This window comes from Opisthorchis viverrini (genome assembly GCF_000715545.1).
Source record: "Opisthorchis viverrini unplaced genomic scaffold opera_v5_39, whole genome shotgun sequence".
Taxonomy (NCBI): Eukaryota; Metazoa; Platyhelminthes; class Trematoda; order Opisthorchiida; family Opisthorchiidae; genus Opisthorchis; species Opisthorchis viverrini.
Window position 1 is genome coordinate 1760854 of NW_008751696.1, and position 18013 is coordinate 1778866.

Consider the following 18013-nt stretch of genomic DNA (forward strand, 5'->3'; position numbering starts at 1 on the left):
AGATATTCCAATAGTTTTCGGCAGGGATGGGGAAAAAAAGGAATTTTGCAAGGTGCTGAAATTTTGAGCCACTCCGCTGACGACGGTAATAAGACCATCAGCTTTCATGCTGGTATATTGGGCTTCGATTGGCAATCCATTCAGTAGTTATTTAAGCCTATTATATATATATATATATATCGCGGTTGGACTGTGTGGAAAATTACCAAGAAATACTTTAATATTTATGAATCGTGAGTCATGCTCTATCCAACAGACGAGAGATGAATTTGTTAGTGAGCGACGACACACTGAAAATAGCCACGGAAAAATGATCGACCAAAAAGTTTCTGTTTGGGACCTTTCGGGTGACTGACCTGTGTGAATTAAGTTAGCGAAGACTGTGGTAACTAGGGGACCTAGGCGATACCGCTTACCCTAAATTACTGAATTATTTGCCCGTGAAGTGAGAACTCCACCTAATTATCCCCTACAAAGCAGGCACATGGTCCACTGAAAAACTTCCAAAGTCAGTGAAGATAGAACAATTTTAGCTGAAAATAACGCATGCTTGATACAAGCCATGGTTAGCTTTTTAGATGATGACAGCATGATTTCCAATTCGTGCGCAATTTATGGAGCTGCAGCAATCTAGTTGCGCAGGCAGTCAGATTCTGTTAATTAATGAAGTATTCCTGAAAGAAGTCGATGCCATTTCATTTCATGCTTATTTCCCGATACATTCACCTCGAGGAATCACATGGGGTCTTTTAATTGGTGCCAGCTCGATTTTGAAGACAGTTTACCACAGAGTGGCGCCTAATGAAGTTTGGAAAATACTACTGAATTAACTGATGATATTAATAACAGTTGATCTCATGCATTTTGTACTCTCGCAGTACAAGATCTCACTGTAAACCTTTCAGTTTGCAAAAAGATCCTAATCCAATATCACCTTCATCATAGACAGCATAACATAATTGTCCAACACCAATGCTTTACTGCCTGACGACCATACTTTATTGGAAAGCCTCATTGTGAATGAAAGGATAAAAGTGAAATGAGAAGAGGCTATTTGATAACCTACTATAATAATCCCAAGAGAGCTACACTTCTGGACACTCATTTTGGGGCCATCTGGATAGAAACTGACAACAAGAACGCCATTGACGTCGATTAGCAGACACATCTTGAAGCGTTTCCAACCAGGCTCAGTGGAGACCACGCCGCCTCCGTGCTGGAAGGTGAGTCGCACCCAGACAGCATCCAGACTTTTCGTACTCTCTTTCAAACCCCTCTTCCTGGTCAAAGGTTGATCATCACTCTGGTTCCGCCATTATGGAATGCGCATGGAAAACAGCGTCCTTTTCGGTAACGGATGATCCGGCATTTGGAACACATCACCAAACAATCACAGTATTCAGCACTGGACACGCTTTTTGGTTGAACTCCTCGTGGAAAAACCGAACACTCGTATTCTAATCGTCTTGTTGCACATTGGCCAACGTATGCCTATAAGAGCTGTCGTTCTAAGACAACTGCTGTCAGAGGCCACATCTCGAAGCTGTCCGTTACCGTATCCTGACACTCCTCTTAAGATCCAGGGATACACAGTTTTGCAGCCATATGTGCCAATTCGAGAGCAACCATTCGCCGGGCATGTAAATCCGCTACCAAGTAATCAGCGGCTGTACTGTAAAAGAACAAGTCAGTTTTTGAACTAAAGAGGATGAGACTGCACTTCCTCTTAACTAACACCACGAAAAAGTGGCCAAATCAACTTCAGGGCTTCGGCAAACCAAATGACCGAGGCAGCATTTCTGCTCCAGGCATGCTGGACCTGACCAACTCAGCCTGAGAGAGTGAAATCACCTAAAGCCGTGGCTTAATTTGGCAACGGCGAATGCCCAGTGCATAAAATACCGCTGACAGCTAGTTCGGTCCTCATCAAGTCCTCAGTTTGGTCGTTAGGCGCCGTCGACGGAAATCACTGTTTGTCTGCATAAAAGGTACTGTCACTTCCCGTTCCTTGGTTATGCTTCCAATCGTAATCATCTAACCGACCATCTCAAGTTTTGTTTTGATACGAACCAAATTACTACGTCTGATCTGATAGGCGCTAGCTAAGACAACTCTAAAGAAGCAGAGGCCAAAGTACACAAAACTCATTGGCGTGAAGAAACGATTATCTCGTCCCAAGTGATTTCAACAAACTCGATTACCAGTATGTCAAGATGATACTTTAGAACCGAAGTTGACAGGAGATCCGAGATAAATTCGAAGAAATATGTGGTAGTCAGTCGGTGGGTAACCCTGTACTTTGTGAGCCTAATCGTGGATTCTTCCAATCAATTGGAGGCACAGCACGCCTTCAAGTGACGAGGCAGTCTATTCCAAAGAATGATCCCCAATGTGGTATCCAGTCCCGATTCAATGCGGCTCACCTTACTGAATTAATGTGAACATGGGAGTCCAAGTTCACTGACTTTCATCTGTCCTTACGAAAAATACCCGATTGTTGGGGAAAATTCCCCACTACATCAATTTTGCGAGATGTGTTATGAATTTACAAACTGGACATTTCCGTAGCCTTGTTCTCTTCAGCAGTTCTGGATAAATCACGCGAGGGAAATCAACCACCAGCGTGAACGCACACTAGACGAACTGTAATTTGAATAGTTAAAAACGATCCGGCTTGCTGTCGCAGTTTTTGGTATATATGTTCCATTGTTCCCACAATCAGCAGGTTCCTGTTTTCGACATTTACCGAAGCTTTTGGAGGCCTTGGTCATAGAATTCTACTGCTACATATTCCTAATGGCTGTGTCGATGGAGTCCCAGCTCACCGTGATGTCTTCATGAACTAAAGGCAATTTATGGCACTCAGTCCCAGTAAACCTGCTACTATTCGAGTTATTTTGGGGCATAGTTTTATCTGAAAATGTTTTCCTTTGTATGTAAGGAGACTTTTCGTAACCAGGCCTCGCATCGGTTCATAGTATGCCTGTAATTCTGTCTTTGGTTGTCCAATCAGGGATCCCCTTCAAGATGGTCATACCCAACTTCAAAACTGGTCTACCTACCTGTTTAGTGAATCGAGAATATCGAAATGTGTCTGCATGTTGCTTAGAATTGTGAAGGATGGGTGTCACGATACCCGAACCAAACATTTAAGTCCCCTTTTCGTTGCTGACAATAACATTTCCCAGCGCTGTTCACATATCCAGACAGGAAGGAAAATGCTTTATTCTGTTCATTAGATCCCCTGAACTCCTATCTGAACGTCGTGGATTTGCACTCTGGTTGATTGTATTGTTCGTGGGCATTTTCATGCGTGTTGGTTCAGAGAACCGTCCCAACGCGTTAAGATGACTGGGGAGATACGTTCCATAAGTTTACGAAACTCCACTCCAAAATTATGTTCCTATCTTGAATGACCATTGGCTCTTCTTGAACAGATTTGCTTTCAGACTTTCAGACGGTTTATGGATGGGTGTTCTTCCTATGAGCACCTCGGTTAATCTGAGAACTCAGACTACAAAACTAACAAGCCACCTACACTTCAGGTTAGCTTAACTATGTTTGAAATCCTCATCGTCCAATCTGCAAATTCTTTGTTTCGCCCGAATTGCAGATGCATATCAATTCGGTTTTGACGGGATACTCACCAGGAACCCGTCTGAATCTCTCGGTAATGATGTTCTTGAAAAAACTGAATGTGCTGCACCAGGCCGCCTCATATTTCATTTGGTACGATATTCGAGATTTCACTATATATATGTATATATATATATATATAATCTTCCTCTCTCTTGGTATGCAAATACAGGATCAGCCCCAAAAATGGCGGAAGTGATCGTGGACCGTCGAAGAGTTTTCAGCAACCTTATAAGGAGGGTCATATGTGGGGTCATTTTGACCTCGAGCAATATCCTATTTGTAATACGAGTTGCAAGATAAATGTATATCAGAAACGGAGTGCAATAAACAGAGAACCTGAGAAATAAACTAAGTTAAACAATATTTTGCTTTTCAAGTTGAACCCAACGGATACGCAATTAAATGACTCGATCGTGTTGTTCCTTGGCTGAGTGTACTGTACAAGGGACACCGTATATCTCACTCGGTACGATATTCAAGATATCACCATACAGTGACTAGACTGATCACACCACTCACACTGTGGTGAGTTTTCAGTAGTGTGTATTATCTAATGAGTGAAAAAGTGCCTAAACTACAAACTCCCATGTTCGACTGCCTCAATAGCCATCTGCTTTAACAGCCTTTTGCTGCCTAGGTTGCACGCCACCCGAAGGAAGAACGACGGATGGACTACTGCCAGGTTACCTAAGGTTATACTATACAGTTGGGATGCTTGTGTTGGGTTCGAACCATGCACTTTTTGGTCAGTAAGTCTGCGCCTTAACCACTGAGTTATCTTGGCCCATCTTGAATTAAGTAGTGTCACCGTTCACCCATCAGTGATCTCAACTAACAGCATATGACTACAGTTTGCAGATAACAAAATGTTTCATGGATTCCAGATGAAAACTCCTTCCTCATGTGAGGTTAGTCTAGGCTGAAAGGTCGACAAGCACAGCCGTTTCATCTTTGCTGGTGAGTATCAGCAGTGTGCATCATAAGAACTCCTAGGGAGATTCGAAGCCGCGATCTTCCGATTGGCGGCTGCCTCAGCCGCGTACCACTTGGCAACTGACGGCTTTCCATTAATGAGAGTCGCTAAGATCTACATACCACCGTCCTCCAGGAAAAGCTCACTTAACCTAATCCAGTACTAACTGGCTTCTTGATTGGTGACTTCCCAGTTGGGAGTCTCATCCGGTTAGTAGGATTTTTTATTTATCCTAAGAACTACATATGACTCGTAGGTAGGGTTAGAGTGTAGCACTGCTTTTCACAAGTGATAGCCCTTACTTTCAGGATGAAATTTCGGCGAACAGCAATAACGACGTTAACAGAAAACTCGACTGCAGAAAGAGCAGCTTGTCCAAGCACTGTTCTCTCCAATTCCTAATAGCAGTATGAAATTCTCTGACGTCTTCTCGTACCAGTTTACACTGTATGCGCTTAATGGAACACCGAATTACAAATTCTTTGTTCTGGTAACTTCACTTACCGTTTGTTCCGCCCATCTCTATGAATGAGATTTACCCGGTGGGTCCAACGGTGTGACCGATCATTAACATAGTGCCCTACTAACCTTTTAACATTGTTTTCACCCGTAAGTTTGCTATCTCGTAAACCGAGAAGCAGGATATCACTGAAGGGAATATAATCTTCACTCATAGGATGCGAAAGAAGTTCAAACGTTAAATTCTGATGGGCATGTGAAACTTCACTGTTCGGGTAGCCGATGGACATTTCATCTCCGATCTAAAGATAGTTTATGGAATGTCGTCACGATTCACATTGTTTTCCGTATGTCGTTGCTTGAGCCAACAATGCTGAGTGCAACTCATCGTACATCATCGATTCTTACTGTCCTGGCTTAACCAAACTCAGATTATCAACAAACCACAGTTAAACCAAAATTTCAACTTCATATCGTCTGCTTAACTCATCGGTAACAATGAGGTGTCAAACAAGGTGTCTCAAGTATTCAATTCACAAAAACTTACTCTACGCTGATTTGTACTGCGTGTGCGATAGTAGTATCTTCATCAAGTTTAGTTCCTCCGTCTCCATTGCAGTTTGTATCATCAAACCATATTTGAAAGTTCTCCGCACTAACGTGAAAAGGCTGTCGGTCAACGGGCAAGCTCAACACGGGGCTGAACTGGTTCATCTGTTTTACTGGTGTCGATTCACGGCGCCATGGAAAATATGTATTACCCGGCCGCCGCACCTGAACTTGGGAGGAGGTTTGTGCGCGAGAGATTTCAACCCAAAAGTCTCTCACAACTTTGTATGACTTTTTCACACTCGGAATATTGGAAACAGTTTGCATTTTCAAACGGGAAGTACGAATAAACAATCCAGTCGTGCATGATTTGAACTCTTCTCCATAGGATTTTCAGACCCCTCGAGCTGTAAAAAACAGCAAAAGCAAATAAAAAGTTGGTCGCCTGCAATGTTTTTGTTTGTTTGTTTGTTTGTTTTCATTTTTTAGTGTTTATGGGTGGGCTTGTTTTTCTCCCTTCAAATTTCTGCCAGGGATTATCCAATTAAGCAATAGGTTATGTAAATCCACTGAAGAACGTGTAGATGAGAAAACAAACGTGAATCCGAGTCCCAAATAAGCTGGTTGAGCTATTTGTATTTTTTCGGTAAAATTGGGTCTGTTCTTTGGATTTTCAATCTCCCCCTTTTATTAGTGGGTTCATCGGGCGCATGGTTCGCTTGCATCTCTGAAGCTCCGTTGTCTGCTCAAACACACAAGAACTACCCGCTTATTGGAAATATCAAGCATATCTGCCGTATTATGGGGGGTAGCTGGGATGGGGAATAGGAGTTGTCATTGGCACTCATAACTATATGGCTGTGTTGAAGACCCTCCCCATAAGCGAGAGGGTCCTGAATTAAACGGTGTATGGTATTCATTCGAAAATGTGAGCTGACACCTGTGAGGTCCAGTATGGATATTGAAGAAGAAACCTTATTACAGATGAGCCCAAAACTTCGGTGTAAAGATAAATTTAAAAAAGTATTGATAAAGAAAGCATAAGTGAACCGCACCGATTATGTACCGCTTGGACACAGACGCACCGTGTCATCTGACACACAAATTTAAGGTCAGCCCGAGTGCCACACTGCTCATTTTACCACTGAATGGATTCACCAGAAATCAGACGTAAAACAGGCTTTGAACACGACCGGAAGACTCATGTCAAGTTGCGTCGGTCGTCGCCTTCTTTGTTAACTTTTTTCGCACACTGAAGAGGAGAGAAAACTGGAACAGCGGCATCGTTAGAACATTCGAAAAATGAGAGCACAGTAAGAGGCTAGCCTGCTTGGCAACCTGTGGCTCAAGCACGCATTCTATCATCTTGCTACTTTCCATCAAGCCGGAGAGACAGCTTACACCAAAGTTGACTAGATAGTTCTCGTCTTCTGTCAAGCGTTGAAAGCTGCCAGACAAGCTTTTCTTGAAACTAGACGATGAACCGTTGGAAGTGACTAAGCGTGAGTTCCAGAGGGTTGAGTAGGTGTGATTTGTTCAGGTATGCTCAGATTTCTTATGCTCAAAACACATGATGGTGTGCTCAGCTCTTCTGTGTGTGAGTTGATGTGCAACACGCAACTGCTTTTCAGTCAAGTGGGGAAGCCTTGCGAAAAACGAAGACACCATATTTTCAGAAAGATCAGGTTAACCTTCGGTGGATTTTTGATAGACAAAAGCTTTTTTACGTCAAGAGATTAATTTAATCGGATGATCAGAGTTTAAATTGTAAAAGGAAACAAAGAAATTTTGTTCAACCGGCAGACTAAATCAGTTCTGAATGTAAATAAAGTCATGGCTGACTATGTCTTGCGATCGATGAGTTTTGGAAAAAGATGACATCGGCGTAAGTTCACTTTTGGGATCGTGTTTGGAACACACAGACTGATGATTGCTTTCAGGTATCGTTTGCAAATTGTGATATGTGGCGCTAGAAAGTGTAACAAAAGACGTGGCTTCTGATGGCTTCTGCTTCGTGCTCTCGATTTCTTTTGACGACTGCTCGTATCTATTGTTCTAAACTCTGCCTATCTAAGACTGCCCGCACAAGCTTGCTAGTTCTGCATACTCCACTCAAGTCCCATCGAGATGCTTGAAGAATGCTAAAATCTGGGCTACCAGTCTCTGTGTTGTAAGGCTTTGTTCTCACCTTTCCAATATCCCAAATCTAATCCAAAGTCATTGTCTAGTAACTGCTCATTCACCGCCAGTTCTTTCAGTAGCTTCACGTATTCACCCACATTTAGTATTGTGCCATTTATTCTTCGCTATTCTTCCACTATTTCCGGTTCTCAATTCCATGGTTGTTTGTTTTATACAGACTGTTGTTCATTCGTCATATTTATCCTTTATTCTAGCAATTGGAGAGGGGTGATCTTTCAGCTGCACGCATATTGCTTACAAAGCAATTTTTCCCTGAAATTCTGCACCAATGTGGGACGTATTTAGTACCTTTTCAATAACTTCAGTTATCGCCTTTTTTGTACGGGGTGCCCACTACCTAATCCACTGGTTTTAGGTTCCCCTATACACTGCAGGCAATACGCATTGTAGTTATCAGTCTGATAGTTTTTCGAAGTAAATTTCGAATTGTTACCATGTCCCCTTGACTCCTTCCTTGTGTAGCGCTCTGACTCGACCAAAGATCGGTGAAACGCTGCTTACGTGCAATGTCATATAATAGACCAGCTGGCAGTTTAGGACTGTACCTGCGTTTAACACTTTGTGACAATTTAGTACCCGTCCTTTGTCATACGGAGTAACAAGAACTCCAGCCCCGTGCTGAACTTAACTTGGAAGCTCGAGGTGCCGAGACGTTGAGGGAACTCACAGACCTTTTCTAGTATGATATAAATAACTTAACGTCTGAGCAAAGCCACAACAATGCCACAATACCGGTCTACAATCTGCTCCGGCTGAAGCTCTGTACTCTAAGCAGTCAACACACATTTGAAAAAAAAACAGAATTGTTGAAGATCCCTTCGTTAAATGTCATTATTTAATGAATCGGAAGCAATGGGACCAAAATTCAGGCAGATGTTTAAGCCTTCACCTGTGAACAATTGAGCCAGGCAAAATGGCCTTGCCGGTCCGCAAGAGTCCTTTTTAGGGACACGTGTGTATATCGAGTTGGCTCCAAAGGCAACAAGAACATTTCTTCAAATACTACCAGTTGTACATTATTTGTTTTCCACGGGAGACTTGGTTGAATCTAAACTGAATCCCTTGTCTTACACACATTTAAAAAAAACAGAATTGTTGAAGATCCCTTCGTTAAATGTCATTATTTAATGAATCGGAAGCAATGGGACCAAAATTCAGGCAGATGTTTAAGCCTTCACCTGTGAACAATTGAGCCAGGCAAAATGGCCTTGCCGGTCCGCAAGAGTCCTTTTTAGGGACACGTGTGTATATCGAGTTGGCTCCAAAGGCAACAAGAACATTTCTTCAAATACTACCAGTTGTACATTATTTGTTTTCCACGGGAGACTTGGTTGAATCTAAACTGAATCCCTTGTCTTTGGAATTTGCCAACGAAATGTGCTGTTTAAAGGCCGCCTGACATTCTGGCTGGTATGGCATCCGAGATATCTAGATATAAGGAACATCACTCGTACGGTTACTGAAAACTCTTTGAGTAGTTTTCAATTCCATAACTGAGTTTCATGACTGTCTTTCGTAGTGTAATTATGCTCTTCACAATTAGACTGACTCTAACCATCCCACTTCTAAACCACGTGAAGTTCCTTAGAATTGTACTTTGCAAGCTTCGATTTACTCTAGAACTCCAGTTTTAAGAGATTTTGTTTTGATTTACCTCAGACGACCGTTTTCAGTAGGCAAGTTCCCACTTATCAATGGCTCAACTCTGCTTAAAGTCGGTCCCATATTTTTCTCCAAATATCTATCAACTGGTTTCAATAGTTTGCCAGGATACTCTAAGAAATGTGTGTAGTGCTCTACTTATACAGAATTAATGAAGAAATTGCTCCAGTTTGTTCGGACATTTCATTCTCATTCGGGCCATGAGCGAGTTCATAAAAGCATAGTTCATGAAACACCGCGAAAGGGGTAACACCAAAAATATGACCAAAACTGTGGGCCTCCCGGTAATGACGTTAAAAAGATATGTTTATTTCCCTTATGCCGCAAGTGATGCAAGTCTAGTCCAGAAGTTCTTTTTGCGAATCTTCAGTACTGCGTGTCTCAAGGGCCTCTAGGGTGATTTGAACACATGATCACCTGGCTATATAGTAGAGGTCTATACTGTTTACTCACTCGCGCCCGATCAACAGCGATGCTGACGCCGAACTTTAAGAAGTCTTCTCAGAAAACACCCCACGTATTTTGCGGTCCTTCAGTCTGAGAAACTATAGAGGAGAATGTCGGTAGCTCAGGTGGCGTAGATGGTCGTTGGCTTGTTCGCTGAGCTGGACAATTCGGTTGCAAACGTTTCATCACCAATCGAGGTGACATCATCAGTGCGTAGTTGTGCGTGGCGGTGGGTTAGTGGTTGTGGGTTAGTGGTTGGCACAACCACTAACCCACCGCTACGCACAACTACGCACTGATGATGTCACCTCGATTGGTGATGAAACGTTTGCAACCAAATTGCCCAGCTCAACGAACAAGCCAACGACAGTCTGAGAAACTATTACTTGAGGGGCTAGTCAACACGTAGCCACTTGATGTAAATGACGTGATCGCAAGAAGATTGGTGCAAGGTCTTGTTCGATGGCGAACTCATCATATTGGTTAGTCACTTTTGACAAAATGGTACGATCCACATAATTTACGTAGGAGTTTGACAGTTCTGACTACCCCAAAGATCCGTGGTATGTACACTACTGATCCTTCTCAGCAAGAATAAGACAACCGTAAACGGCTGCTAGGTTTTTTGGCAGGAGTTAATTTTTCATCGGTTAACAGTCGGGTTGAAACACGTTAAAAAGATGTTTTCTGTTCTCAAAGTAGGACTGGTAATTAAAACCTTTTTGATCAAGTAGATCAGCTTGTTTGAAATTTTTTATACGGACATACCTATGCAAAACCAAGTGAAACCTAAAACTTTGGGGTAAGAAAAATGCCAATAGAGTAGTTTTCACCTACAGCACGCCCGGAAAAAATTCATCGTTAGACAGGATAAGTAATGACTCGGAGGTATTTCTGAGAATCTGGGAAATATTAGCAAAGCTTTTGCAGTGATTCACCCTGCCCCCAACTGTAATAACCTCGACCGAGAGCCTACCCGTGAACCTTTCCAACGAATGACGCTGTATGCATATCCAGTATATATAAATCAGATAAAAAGGATTTGCTAACGTGGCGTGCTCGTTCATCGGGTGCAAATAAGAAATGCTCTTTAAAGTGATAAACACCCGGTAAACAGGTCACTGAAGTGGGATAGTTTCATTATGGCTTCTGCTTATCAGAAAGGAACCCATTAGTCAAAACTTGGTGTTTCTCAATTTCTTAGGATGCTCTCACTCAAGGGTGACTAGGGTTTGAAATATTTACTGGCCTCAAAACGGTTTCTTAGGTGGGAAGACTTTCTACTAAAGACGTTCCTAGAGGAAAGCGTACCATACTTATGCCTCATAGTCATCATCATTGTCATAACTGTCATCACCATTATTAGCAGAATTATGGTGGTCATCATCATTACTGACGGCAGCACACCAGTGTTACTTACAGTCTCTTGCCTTACATGACTCACCCTTACTGTGCTAGCACAAAGTGCCCCTTATTGCCCATTGCGTGCCCATAGGTGGCCGACTATTGTCCATGAGCCACTCATGCGTACGACATGGGAAGACTACAGGTCATCTAAATGAACCCGAATGATCTACTCAGGAACAAATTAGGAGAGATGAATGCTGGTAAGATCTTTGATGATCTCACCGCAAGAAGACGAAATTTTAGCATTTATTGTGGTTCATGCCTACTGCTCATAGTCTATAGCCTCCGGTATAACCGAAAACCTATACACATTGCTGTGTCACTCATCCAATGCTGTGTTTGGTTGTGATTCACGCTATATGAAATGAATTTTTGTGCTTTTGTAAGCCCGTGGCACTCATGATCAATGGAGCTTTAAGTCTGCTCTAGAGGGCTTTCAGACTAGGCTGAATGATGAAGTTTCCATAAAGTCACCATCACTTGTGAGGGGACTGGCAAACTGTATTTAAGGTGCTTACCTGCAGTTTGGTGTAGCTATTCGTAATTTTACTTGCGTCGAGGTTCACTTGAACTTAATCGGCAAAAATGTTCCTGTATGCTTCGGCTGGTGCGAGACGTCCGTAAAGCTCCTGAAAAGAAAATCGGAGACTGAAAATCAATTATATTTGATATGTCGTGTGTCCGTTTCTATTTGACGGAACGCTTCAAAGTCGGAAAAATAAACTTGTTTTCTGTGTCTGCTCCTTCTTGAAGCTGACTATTGTTTTTCTTTCAGTGACAAGTGTGTATGCAACTTTTGTTTATCTCAGCGCTTGCCGTGACAGTGTCTTTTGGATTCACGTCCCTCACGAGTCGTAATTTGTCTGCGGGCTTTTACGTTCTGTCTTCCACGTTTAATGAAGTTCCCTTCTCTCTCGGTGTTTGAATCAATGAGACGCGATGTTCATTTTCTGTTTCAGTGCATATTTTCTGGTTGACCGTAGAACATTCCAATGAAATGGTTTCCACGCGGCTTAAACGGTGTGGACTAGCTACACCTTGGTCCATGTGGTTTGCATAAACCATTGTACACTAAAATGGGGTTCCGAAAATAATAGGAACAATTCATCAGCTATGTTTCCACCACACAGTCAAGCGTAAAATTTAAAATACCATGCTCACTTGTTTATAGAGGCTTCTCTACTATTGCTGAGGCAGCTGATTAAGGTAGGTTTGTAAATTTATGGTCCGTTATCACATAGCGTTGCTCAGGAGCTTTTAAATGAGTACACAGAAATTTTGTGGCTGCTGCTGTTCTATTGTCTGCTCAAACGTTAGAGTTGTTTATAGGTGTACATGACCTGCGAGCTGTTTGCTGATCAAATGACAAGTGGAAAGCTTAAACCCTCCGTGGCGATCAAACAGATAGGTTTCACGTACTTAGCTAGTAGGTGCATCCACCTCAGGTTCATGTTGTCTGGGTTTCTGTATTCGGTTGCAAAAGGGAACGTAGGTCCAGTAGGATTTATATAACGTACCAGCAGCTGGTACATTTTTCCGATACCTATTTATGCAACCAAACTGCGTGCTTCTTGAACTGGAACAGAAACATTTGGGTAGCCATTCCTAGCGCTGTGCCACCTGTGAGTCAGGACTCATCTGTTCAATCACTTTTCTGTAATGACGACTACAATCGATCAGCTACCCATGCTTATTTACTTTGATATTGTCTGTGACCAAAAACAGTCAAAAATCAATCTCGTCGCCAATATCCATTAGACTTTTTCACTGGTTTCAGCACCAATAGCTGCCAAAGAAGGAGGACAATCTAGGCCATTGAAAATTTACAGTTTATTCCCTCTTCATTGTTGTGGCGTTTGTGTAGCTGCATTATACCTTCGTTTTTTGCCCACACTCTAGGCTTAAGTAAGGAACCTGAGAATGGCAATTTTCAGCTTTTATCCCTGTTCTGTGAAAGCTTTTGTAGAAAGTATGATACAAAGACAGCTTTCAGCAGCCCAGGTTAACAATATTTTAGCTTTATTGCAACCCAGATGAGCTGTTATGGAATGATGAAGTCACCCACATTCTCCATCCTTGTATTTAAGTCATGCACTGGCAAACCTAGCACTTAGCGCCAGTCTTTTTGAACGTCTGGTGTACATGTTCCAGATTTTTATGAAATTCGCCTAGCTATTATCACATGCTTCTTCATTCTGTTTCTTTGTCTGACGTTTTTCGGCAAAGTTTTAGTTCATAATAGCAAAATGATTATTCACGCATGAACTTGAATGGTTACAATAGTTTGGAGTAGATGTTTGAGCCGTGTTTTCTGGTTTCAGTAGCAGGATTCCAAAACAGTGGTTTGGCTGCACAATTATTCATATTACACATACTTTGAAACATCATCATAAATCCGCTGATGTGGTCTATATGCAAATTCGTGAGTCTAACCGTCTTCTACAAAACTCGACCCTCGATCATGGCTAAACTGGAAATGTCAGACAAACACTTTGTCACACTAGTTCTTAAATCGTTTATTATTGGTGATAGTGGACTGCAAGCAGTGAATGCAACATCCAAGAACTATGCCATCCCAGATGACGCTATTATCGCTGACACCTTTGATCCACATAGCCGACAATTTGATCAGGAAACGCGGGTCTTTACTTATCAACTTTTCAATGTTCAGTTCACCAAATGAACCAAACTTCACAGCGCCGGCCTACTTGATGCAGCACTTAGCACTGCGCAGGTCAAGCGGATCTTTAGCATGCATGAAGCATGTAACAGAGGATTAAGGAATCAGGTTAACTTGACATTGTGTACTCGAACATTTTACCTTCAAAAGCGTCACCAACACCGTCTCAAACTAAGTAAGCAGGCGGTTAAGTGACGCGCCTTCGAGCTCTGTAGATAAATCGAGCCTCCGTGATTTGGGCGCACGAGACGGCCTCATACGGCATAACCTCTATGCATCGAATAGGACATTAAGCACCACATCCCATTGTAAACAATGGGGGAAGATTCCAAGTTTTTCCGTCATTTTTGCCATTTTGAGCAGCGCCAGTAACTTTCTCCTATATGTTTCAAATCATTCAAAAAATTTTATTCTGAAAGGCGATAACGGTAATCATGCAGTCAAGGCAGTTTCACGAGAAGCATCGACAAGCTTCCGCCGTTCTCCATGGTGATACCACGTAATCATCGCCTTTACAAGTCTACCATCATCCAGGCATTCTTGACGAGGGCCAGCTGTCAAAAGTTTTATTCGCCAACCAACTCCGGTGAATTCGCGCCAAGGCGCAATGATTCTGATACATGGTTTTCCATCAGCTTGGGAGACGGAGCTCCCTGTGCAGAGTCCGATCTTCTACTTGAACTTTGGTTTCGCTGTAGTCGGAAAGCTGGAAAAGAGGCTCATCGCACTGCAATTGCATAGCTGCATAATAGCTGGCAAGTTTTTAGGCTTTTGTTGGGCAATGTTAATTGTGAAGCTTTCTGGTCACGGTAATGAGGGGTCAGATCAACATTAACCCATCAGGTAAATTGCAACCTGAAAGACAATCTAATAAACCCCAAAGTGACAGTGACTATTCTCCTCGTACAGTTTTATTTTCCCATGAAACTCACTTTCGGCTAATTGCACTCTCTTGCACTCCCTTGTCGTTTTTGTATAAGTTTTCGTATATCACCCATCTACGGATGTTTCATAGTGGTCTCCAGGCTGTTCTCCTTTTGTATTTGCGTGGTTCTGGCTTTGAACTGTTTTTGGCGTCTTGCAAAAAGTTAAACCAAGTCAGCGTTATATCACGACTTGTATGCGGCATTAGTTCCAGTCCGTTTCCGTAGTTTCACCGTCACTTGCTTCTTGGTTTACTTAGCTTTGGTTTCATTCGTCTGCAACCGTGTTGATTTGATAATCATAATTTGCGTCTTTTAGGGGGTTGAAATGAATTCACACATGCTGTGTTCCTTGGGAAATCTACCGAAGTTTTCGTGCTGCACTCCATTCTACACTATCTGAAGGCAATCATGCTCCGCTCACTTATGCAAGGGTCACTGGAGCCCTCGGTATATCCTAAAGTCAATTGAATGAATTGATTATTTCGGCTTCTTGATATGCGACGGATTTCGTTGCGCTAAGATTCGGATCTCCCTTCCCAATGTGCCTCGTTCCACCCATTGTTGACTTTCTTTTTACCTATTTGGTTGATGGCAAGACTGGCTTTTCGTTGCCTTGCAGTACATTACACTCGGCTCGTACTTCTTCCCAGTAAACACAGTGCCACCGGTGGCTAACGGTGACCAAAGGTGGCTCGCTTTGCCACTGATTTTGTTGGTGAATACAAGCCAAACATAGCATTTGTTGCATAAAAGCCTTTTTGAAAACAAATGTAACAGGATACTCTGGATACTGGAACTCTATTTACGAAGTAATTTTTGAAACCGATTTGTTTGAATGCACCACCGATTAAATACATCATGAAATTTTTGGGTTGCCAGCTTTGGCCGCATTTCGCCACCGGTGGCGCCATCGGTCGCACCTAAAGGCTGTCATACATCACACTAGTCTACAGTCCTGTCCTCAGAGATAAAGCTATACGGATATAGCTCTGCCTCTGGGCACACATATACATATAGCACATGGCCCTGAGCCGCCAGTACGCTAAAATAGCAGACAAGTAGCCTACATTAGACTGGAACTTTTCGAGACCGACTTTATTGTAAAGTTCACTTTTATCAGTCTCCATTCAAAGGCAAACTGAATCTTGATTAGTGATCTTGCGCTTCTTCCAAAAATCGGTATTTCTGCACACAACTCAAAAACTGAACTTTTTTTCTTTAATCTAAGTGTCTAAAAATGACCATATATAATAATAGTGCATTTCGGTTTTCCAAATTTTGTCTCCCATCCAAAGAGAACGAAATTTGCATCATTCGCAAGCCCTAACGACAAGCATGCGGATAAACTCGCACATGGTGACCATTTCGTAAAACCGCACTTTCAAGGTCATTTTATTACTTAAATTTAGCATACAAAAATGGCTACTTCCAATTTCAATACTGTTTAGCCCTTGTACGAGACAGCAGACCAACGGATAAAGGTAGAACTGTCGTATCCATTAATTTTTTAGTCCGTCAGACATCCGCCGAGTTATTCCCTGTCCGCTGAATCTTCGTTCCCCATCGTCGTGTCCCAGCCCAGCACATCCCACGGATTTCACTGATTCACGGATTGATACACAGGATCGAGGCTTTTGCCCAAGTTTCCGGGTCGGTTTTGTTCTTGTCGGTCAGGGGCTGTCGTTCACCTGAAAGGCACAAGTGAAAAAAGGGTGTAGCACTGCTCTTTATGTTCTCAGCGCGGGGCAGTATGCTCGCCAGCGCGAGGATTCGCATAAATAAATGTCTAATAGTGCTTTAAATTGGGTTCGAGAAGGAGCGTGTACAACCGTCGGAGGAAGGTCATTCCACGCAGCTACTATCCGAAATGGAAAAAAGTTTTGTCTAATGAATGTGTGTGCCCTGAGCTTGAAAATTTTCTTACTATGTCCTCGCCGAGTGTTTGCTGGGTCAACGGTGAAAAACCTGTTTGCCAAGCTTTGTTCAAACAGGGCGTAAGTAAGTATTAGGTCCCCTCGGAGGCGACGGTACTCCAGGGGAAAGAGATCAAGCATCGCGAGACGCGTTTCGTAGTCCACGGATTTGAGGCCGGCAACCATTCTAGTGGCGGCCCGCTGGACACGCTCAATGAGGGGGACGTCTTTTGTACGTCCTGAGTAGACAACTTGGTTGGCGTATTCCAAGAGCGGTGTGACGTAGGCCCCATAGAGTATTTGGAAGTCCATGCGAGTAATACCCATTTTACGGTGGCTTCATACTCACCACTGACCCACTCAGATAATCTCAAGTGTCTAATGTCCCATCGTCGTGTCCCAGCCCAGCACATCCCAAATAACTATTTCAACCACCCATTTTACGGTGGCTTCATACTCACCGCTGACCCGCTCAGATAATCTCAAGTGTCTCATGTCGGTCTGCTTTGAACGATCCTCCAAGCCGTTCACTAAATTAAAATCTCCCATGACTTGGCGGACGGATAAACTTACTCATCCGGTTGCCCGCTCTAAAACGCTAGTGTATGATCTCAAACTTCGCAGATGGGTTTAGTGGGAAGGAACTGTCCGTATCTCCTCAAAATGGCAGCATTCGCCTTTGAGTACCAGTGAGCTGGGTTCAAATTTCCATCAAAATTGTCATACAGTTTTGTTTTGAAGCCCTGTTTCACACCACGGCATGACAAATTTCTTTTCCCGACTGGCATCCAAACCTCATTTTAGTTAACCTATCTTTATGGAAGGGACACGAACGTCACCAGTGTGCACCCGGGAATCTCAGACTCAGCCGCAGGGGAAAGATCGTAATCTAAAATCCACGCACCTTCAAAATATCTTAGATACATCTTTTGAACCTCAATTCCTGGAGGCGAGAAATCTGAGTCAGCTATTCCTAAAGCCACAGAAAACCTCCAATATAAGCCATCTGACCCATACTGTCTCTCATGTCTGGTACCACGCTTTTTAGCTTCATGGAAACATCCAGTTTGAAAGCCATCGAAGGAACATGCCCAAGGGAAAATTAAAACATCAGTCCAAAGTCATCTGCGCTTGAAATCCCCCATTGTAGATAATC

General features: G+C 42.8%; 2 protein-coding genes across 2 annotated transcripts in view; one reads left to right on the top strand and one right to left on the bottom strand.

The window, feature by feature from the left end:
- The window catches only part of T265_02993 (hypothetical protein), a gene marked incomplete at both ends in the record, with an annotated part of 58257 nt that overhangs the window by 12653 nt on the left and 27591 nt on the right, over window positions 1-18013 (top strand). The window contains one exon of the mRNA XM_009167372.1: window positions 5691-5861. Within this exon, the coding sequence (XP_009165636.1) occupies window positions 5691-5861 (171 nt within the window). The remainder of the gene's footprint in view (window positions 1-5690; window positions 5862-18013) is intronic.
- T265_02994 (hypothetical protein) lies at window positions 5646-17184 on the bottom strand (the record flags this gene model as incomplete). Its single annotated transcript, XM_009167373.1, has 2 exons — window positions 5646-6027; window positions 16869-17184. The coding sequence occupies 2 exons, from the start codon at window positions 17182-17184 to the stop codon at window positions 6014-6016; spliced, it is 330 nt and encodes a 109-aa protein (XP_009165637.1).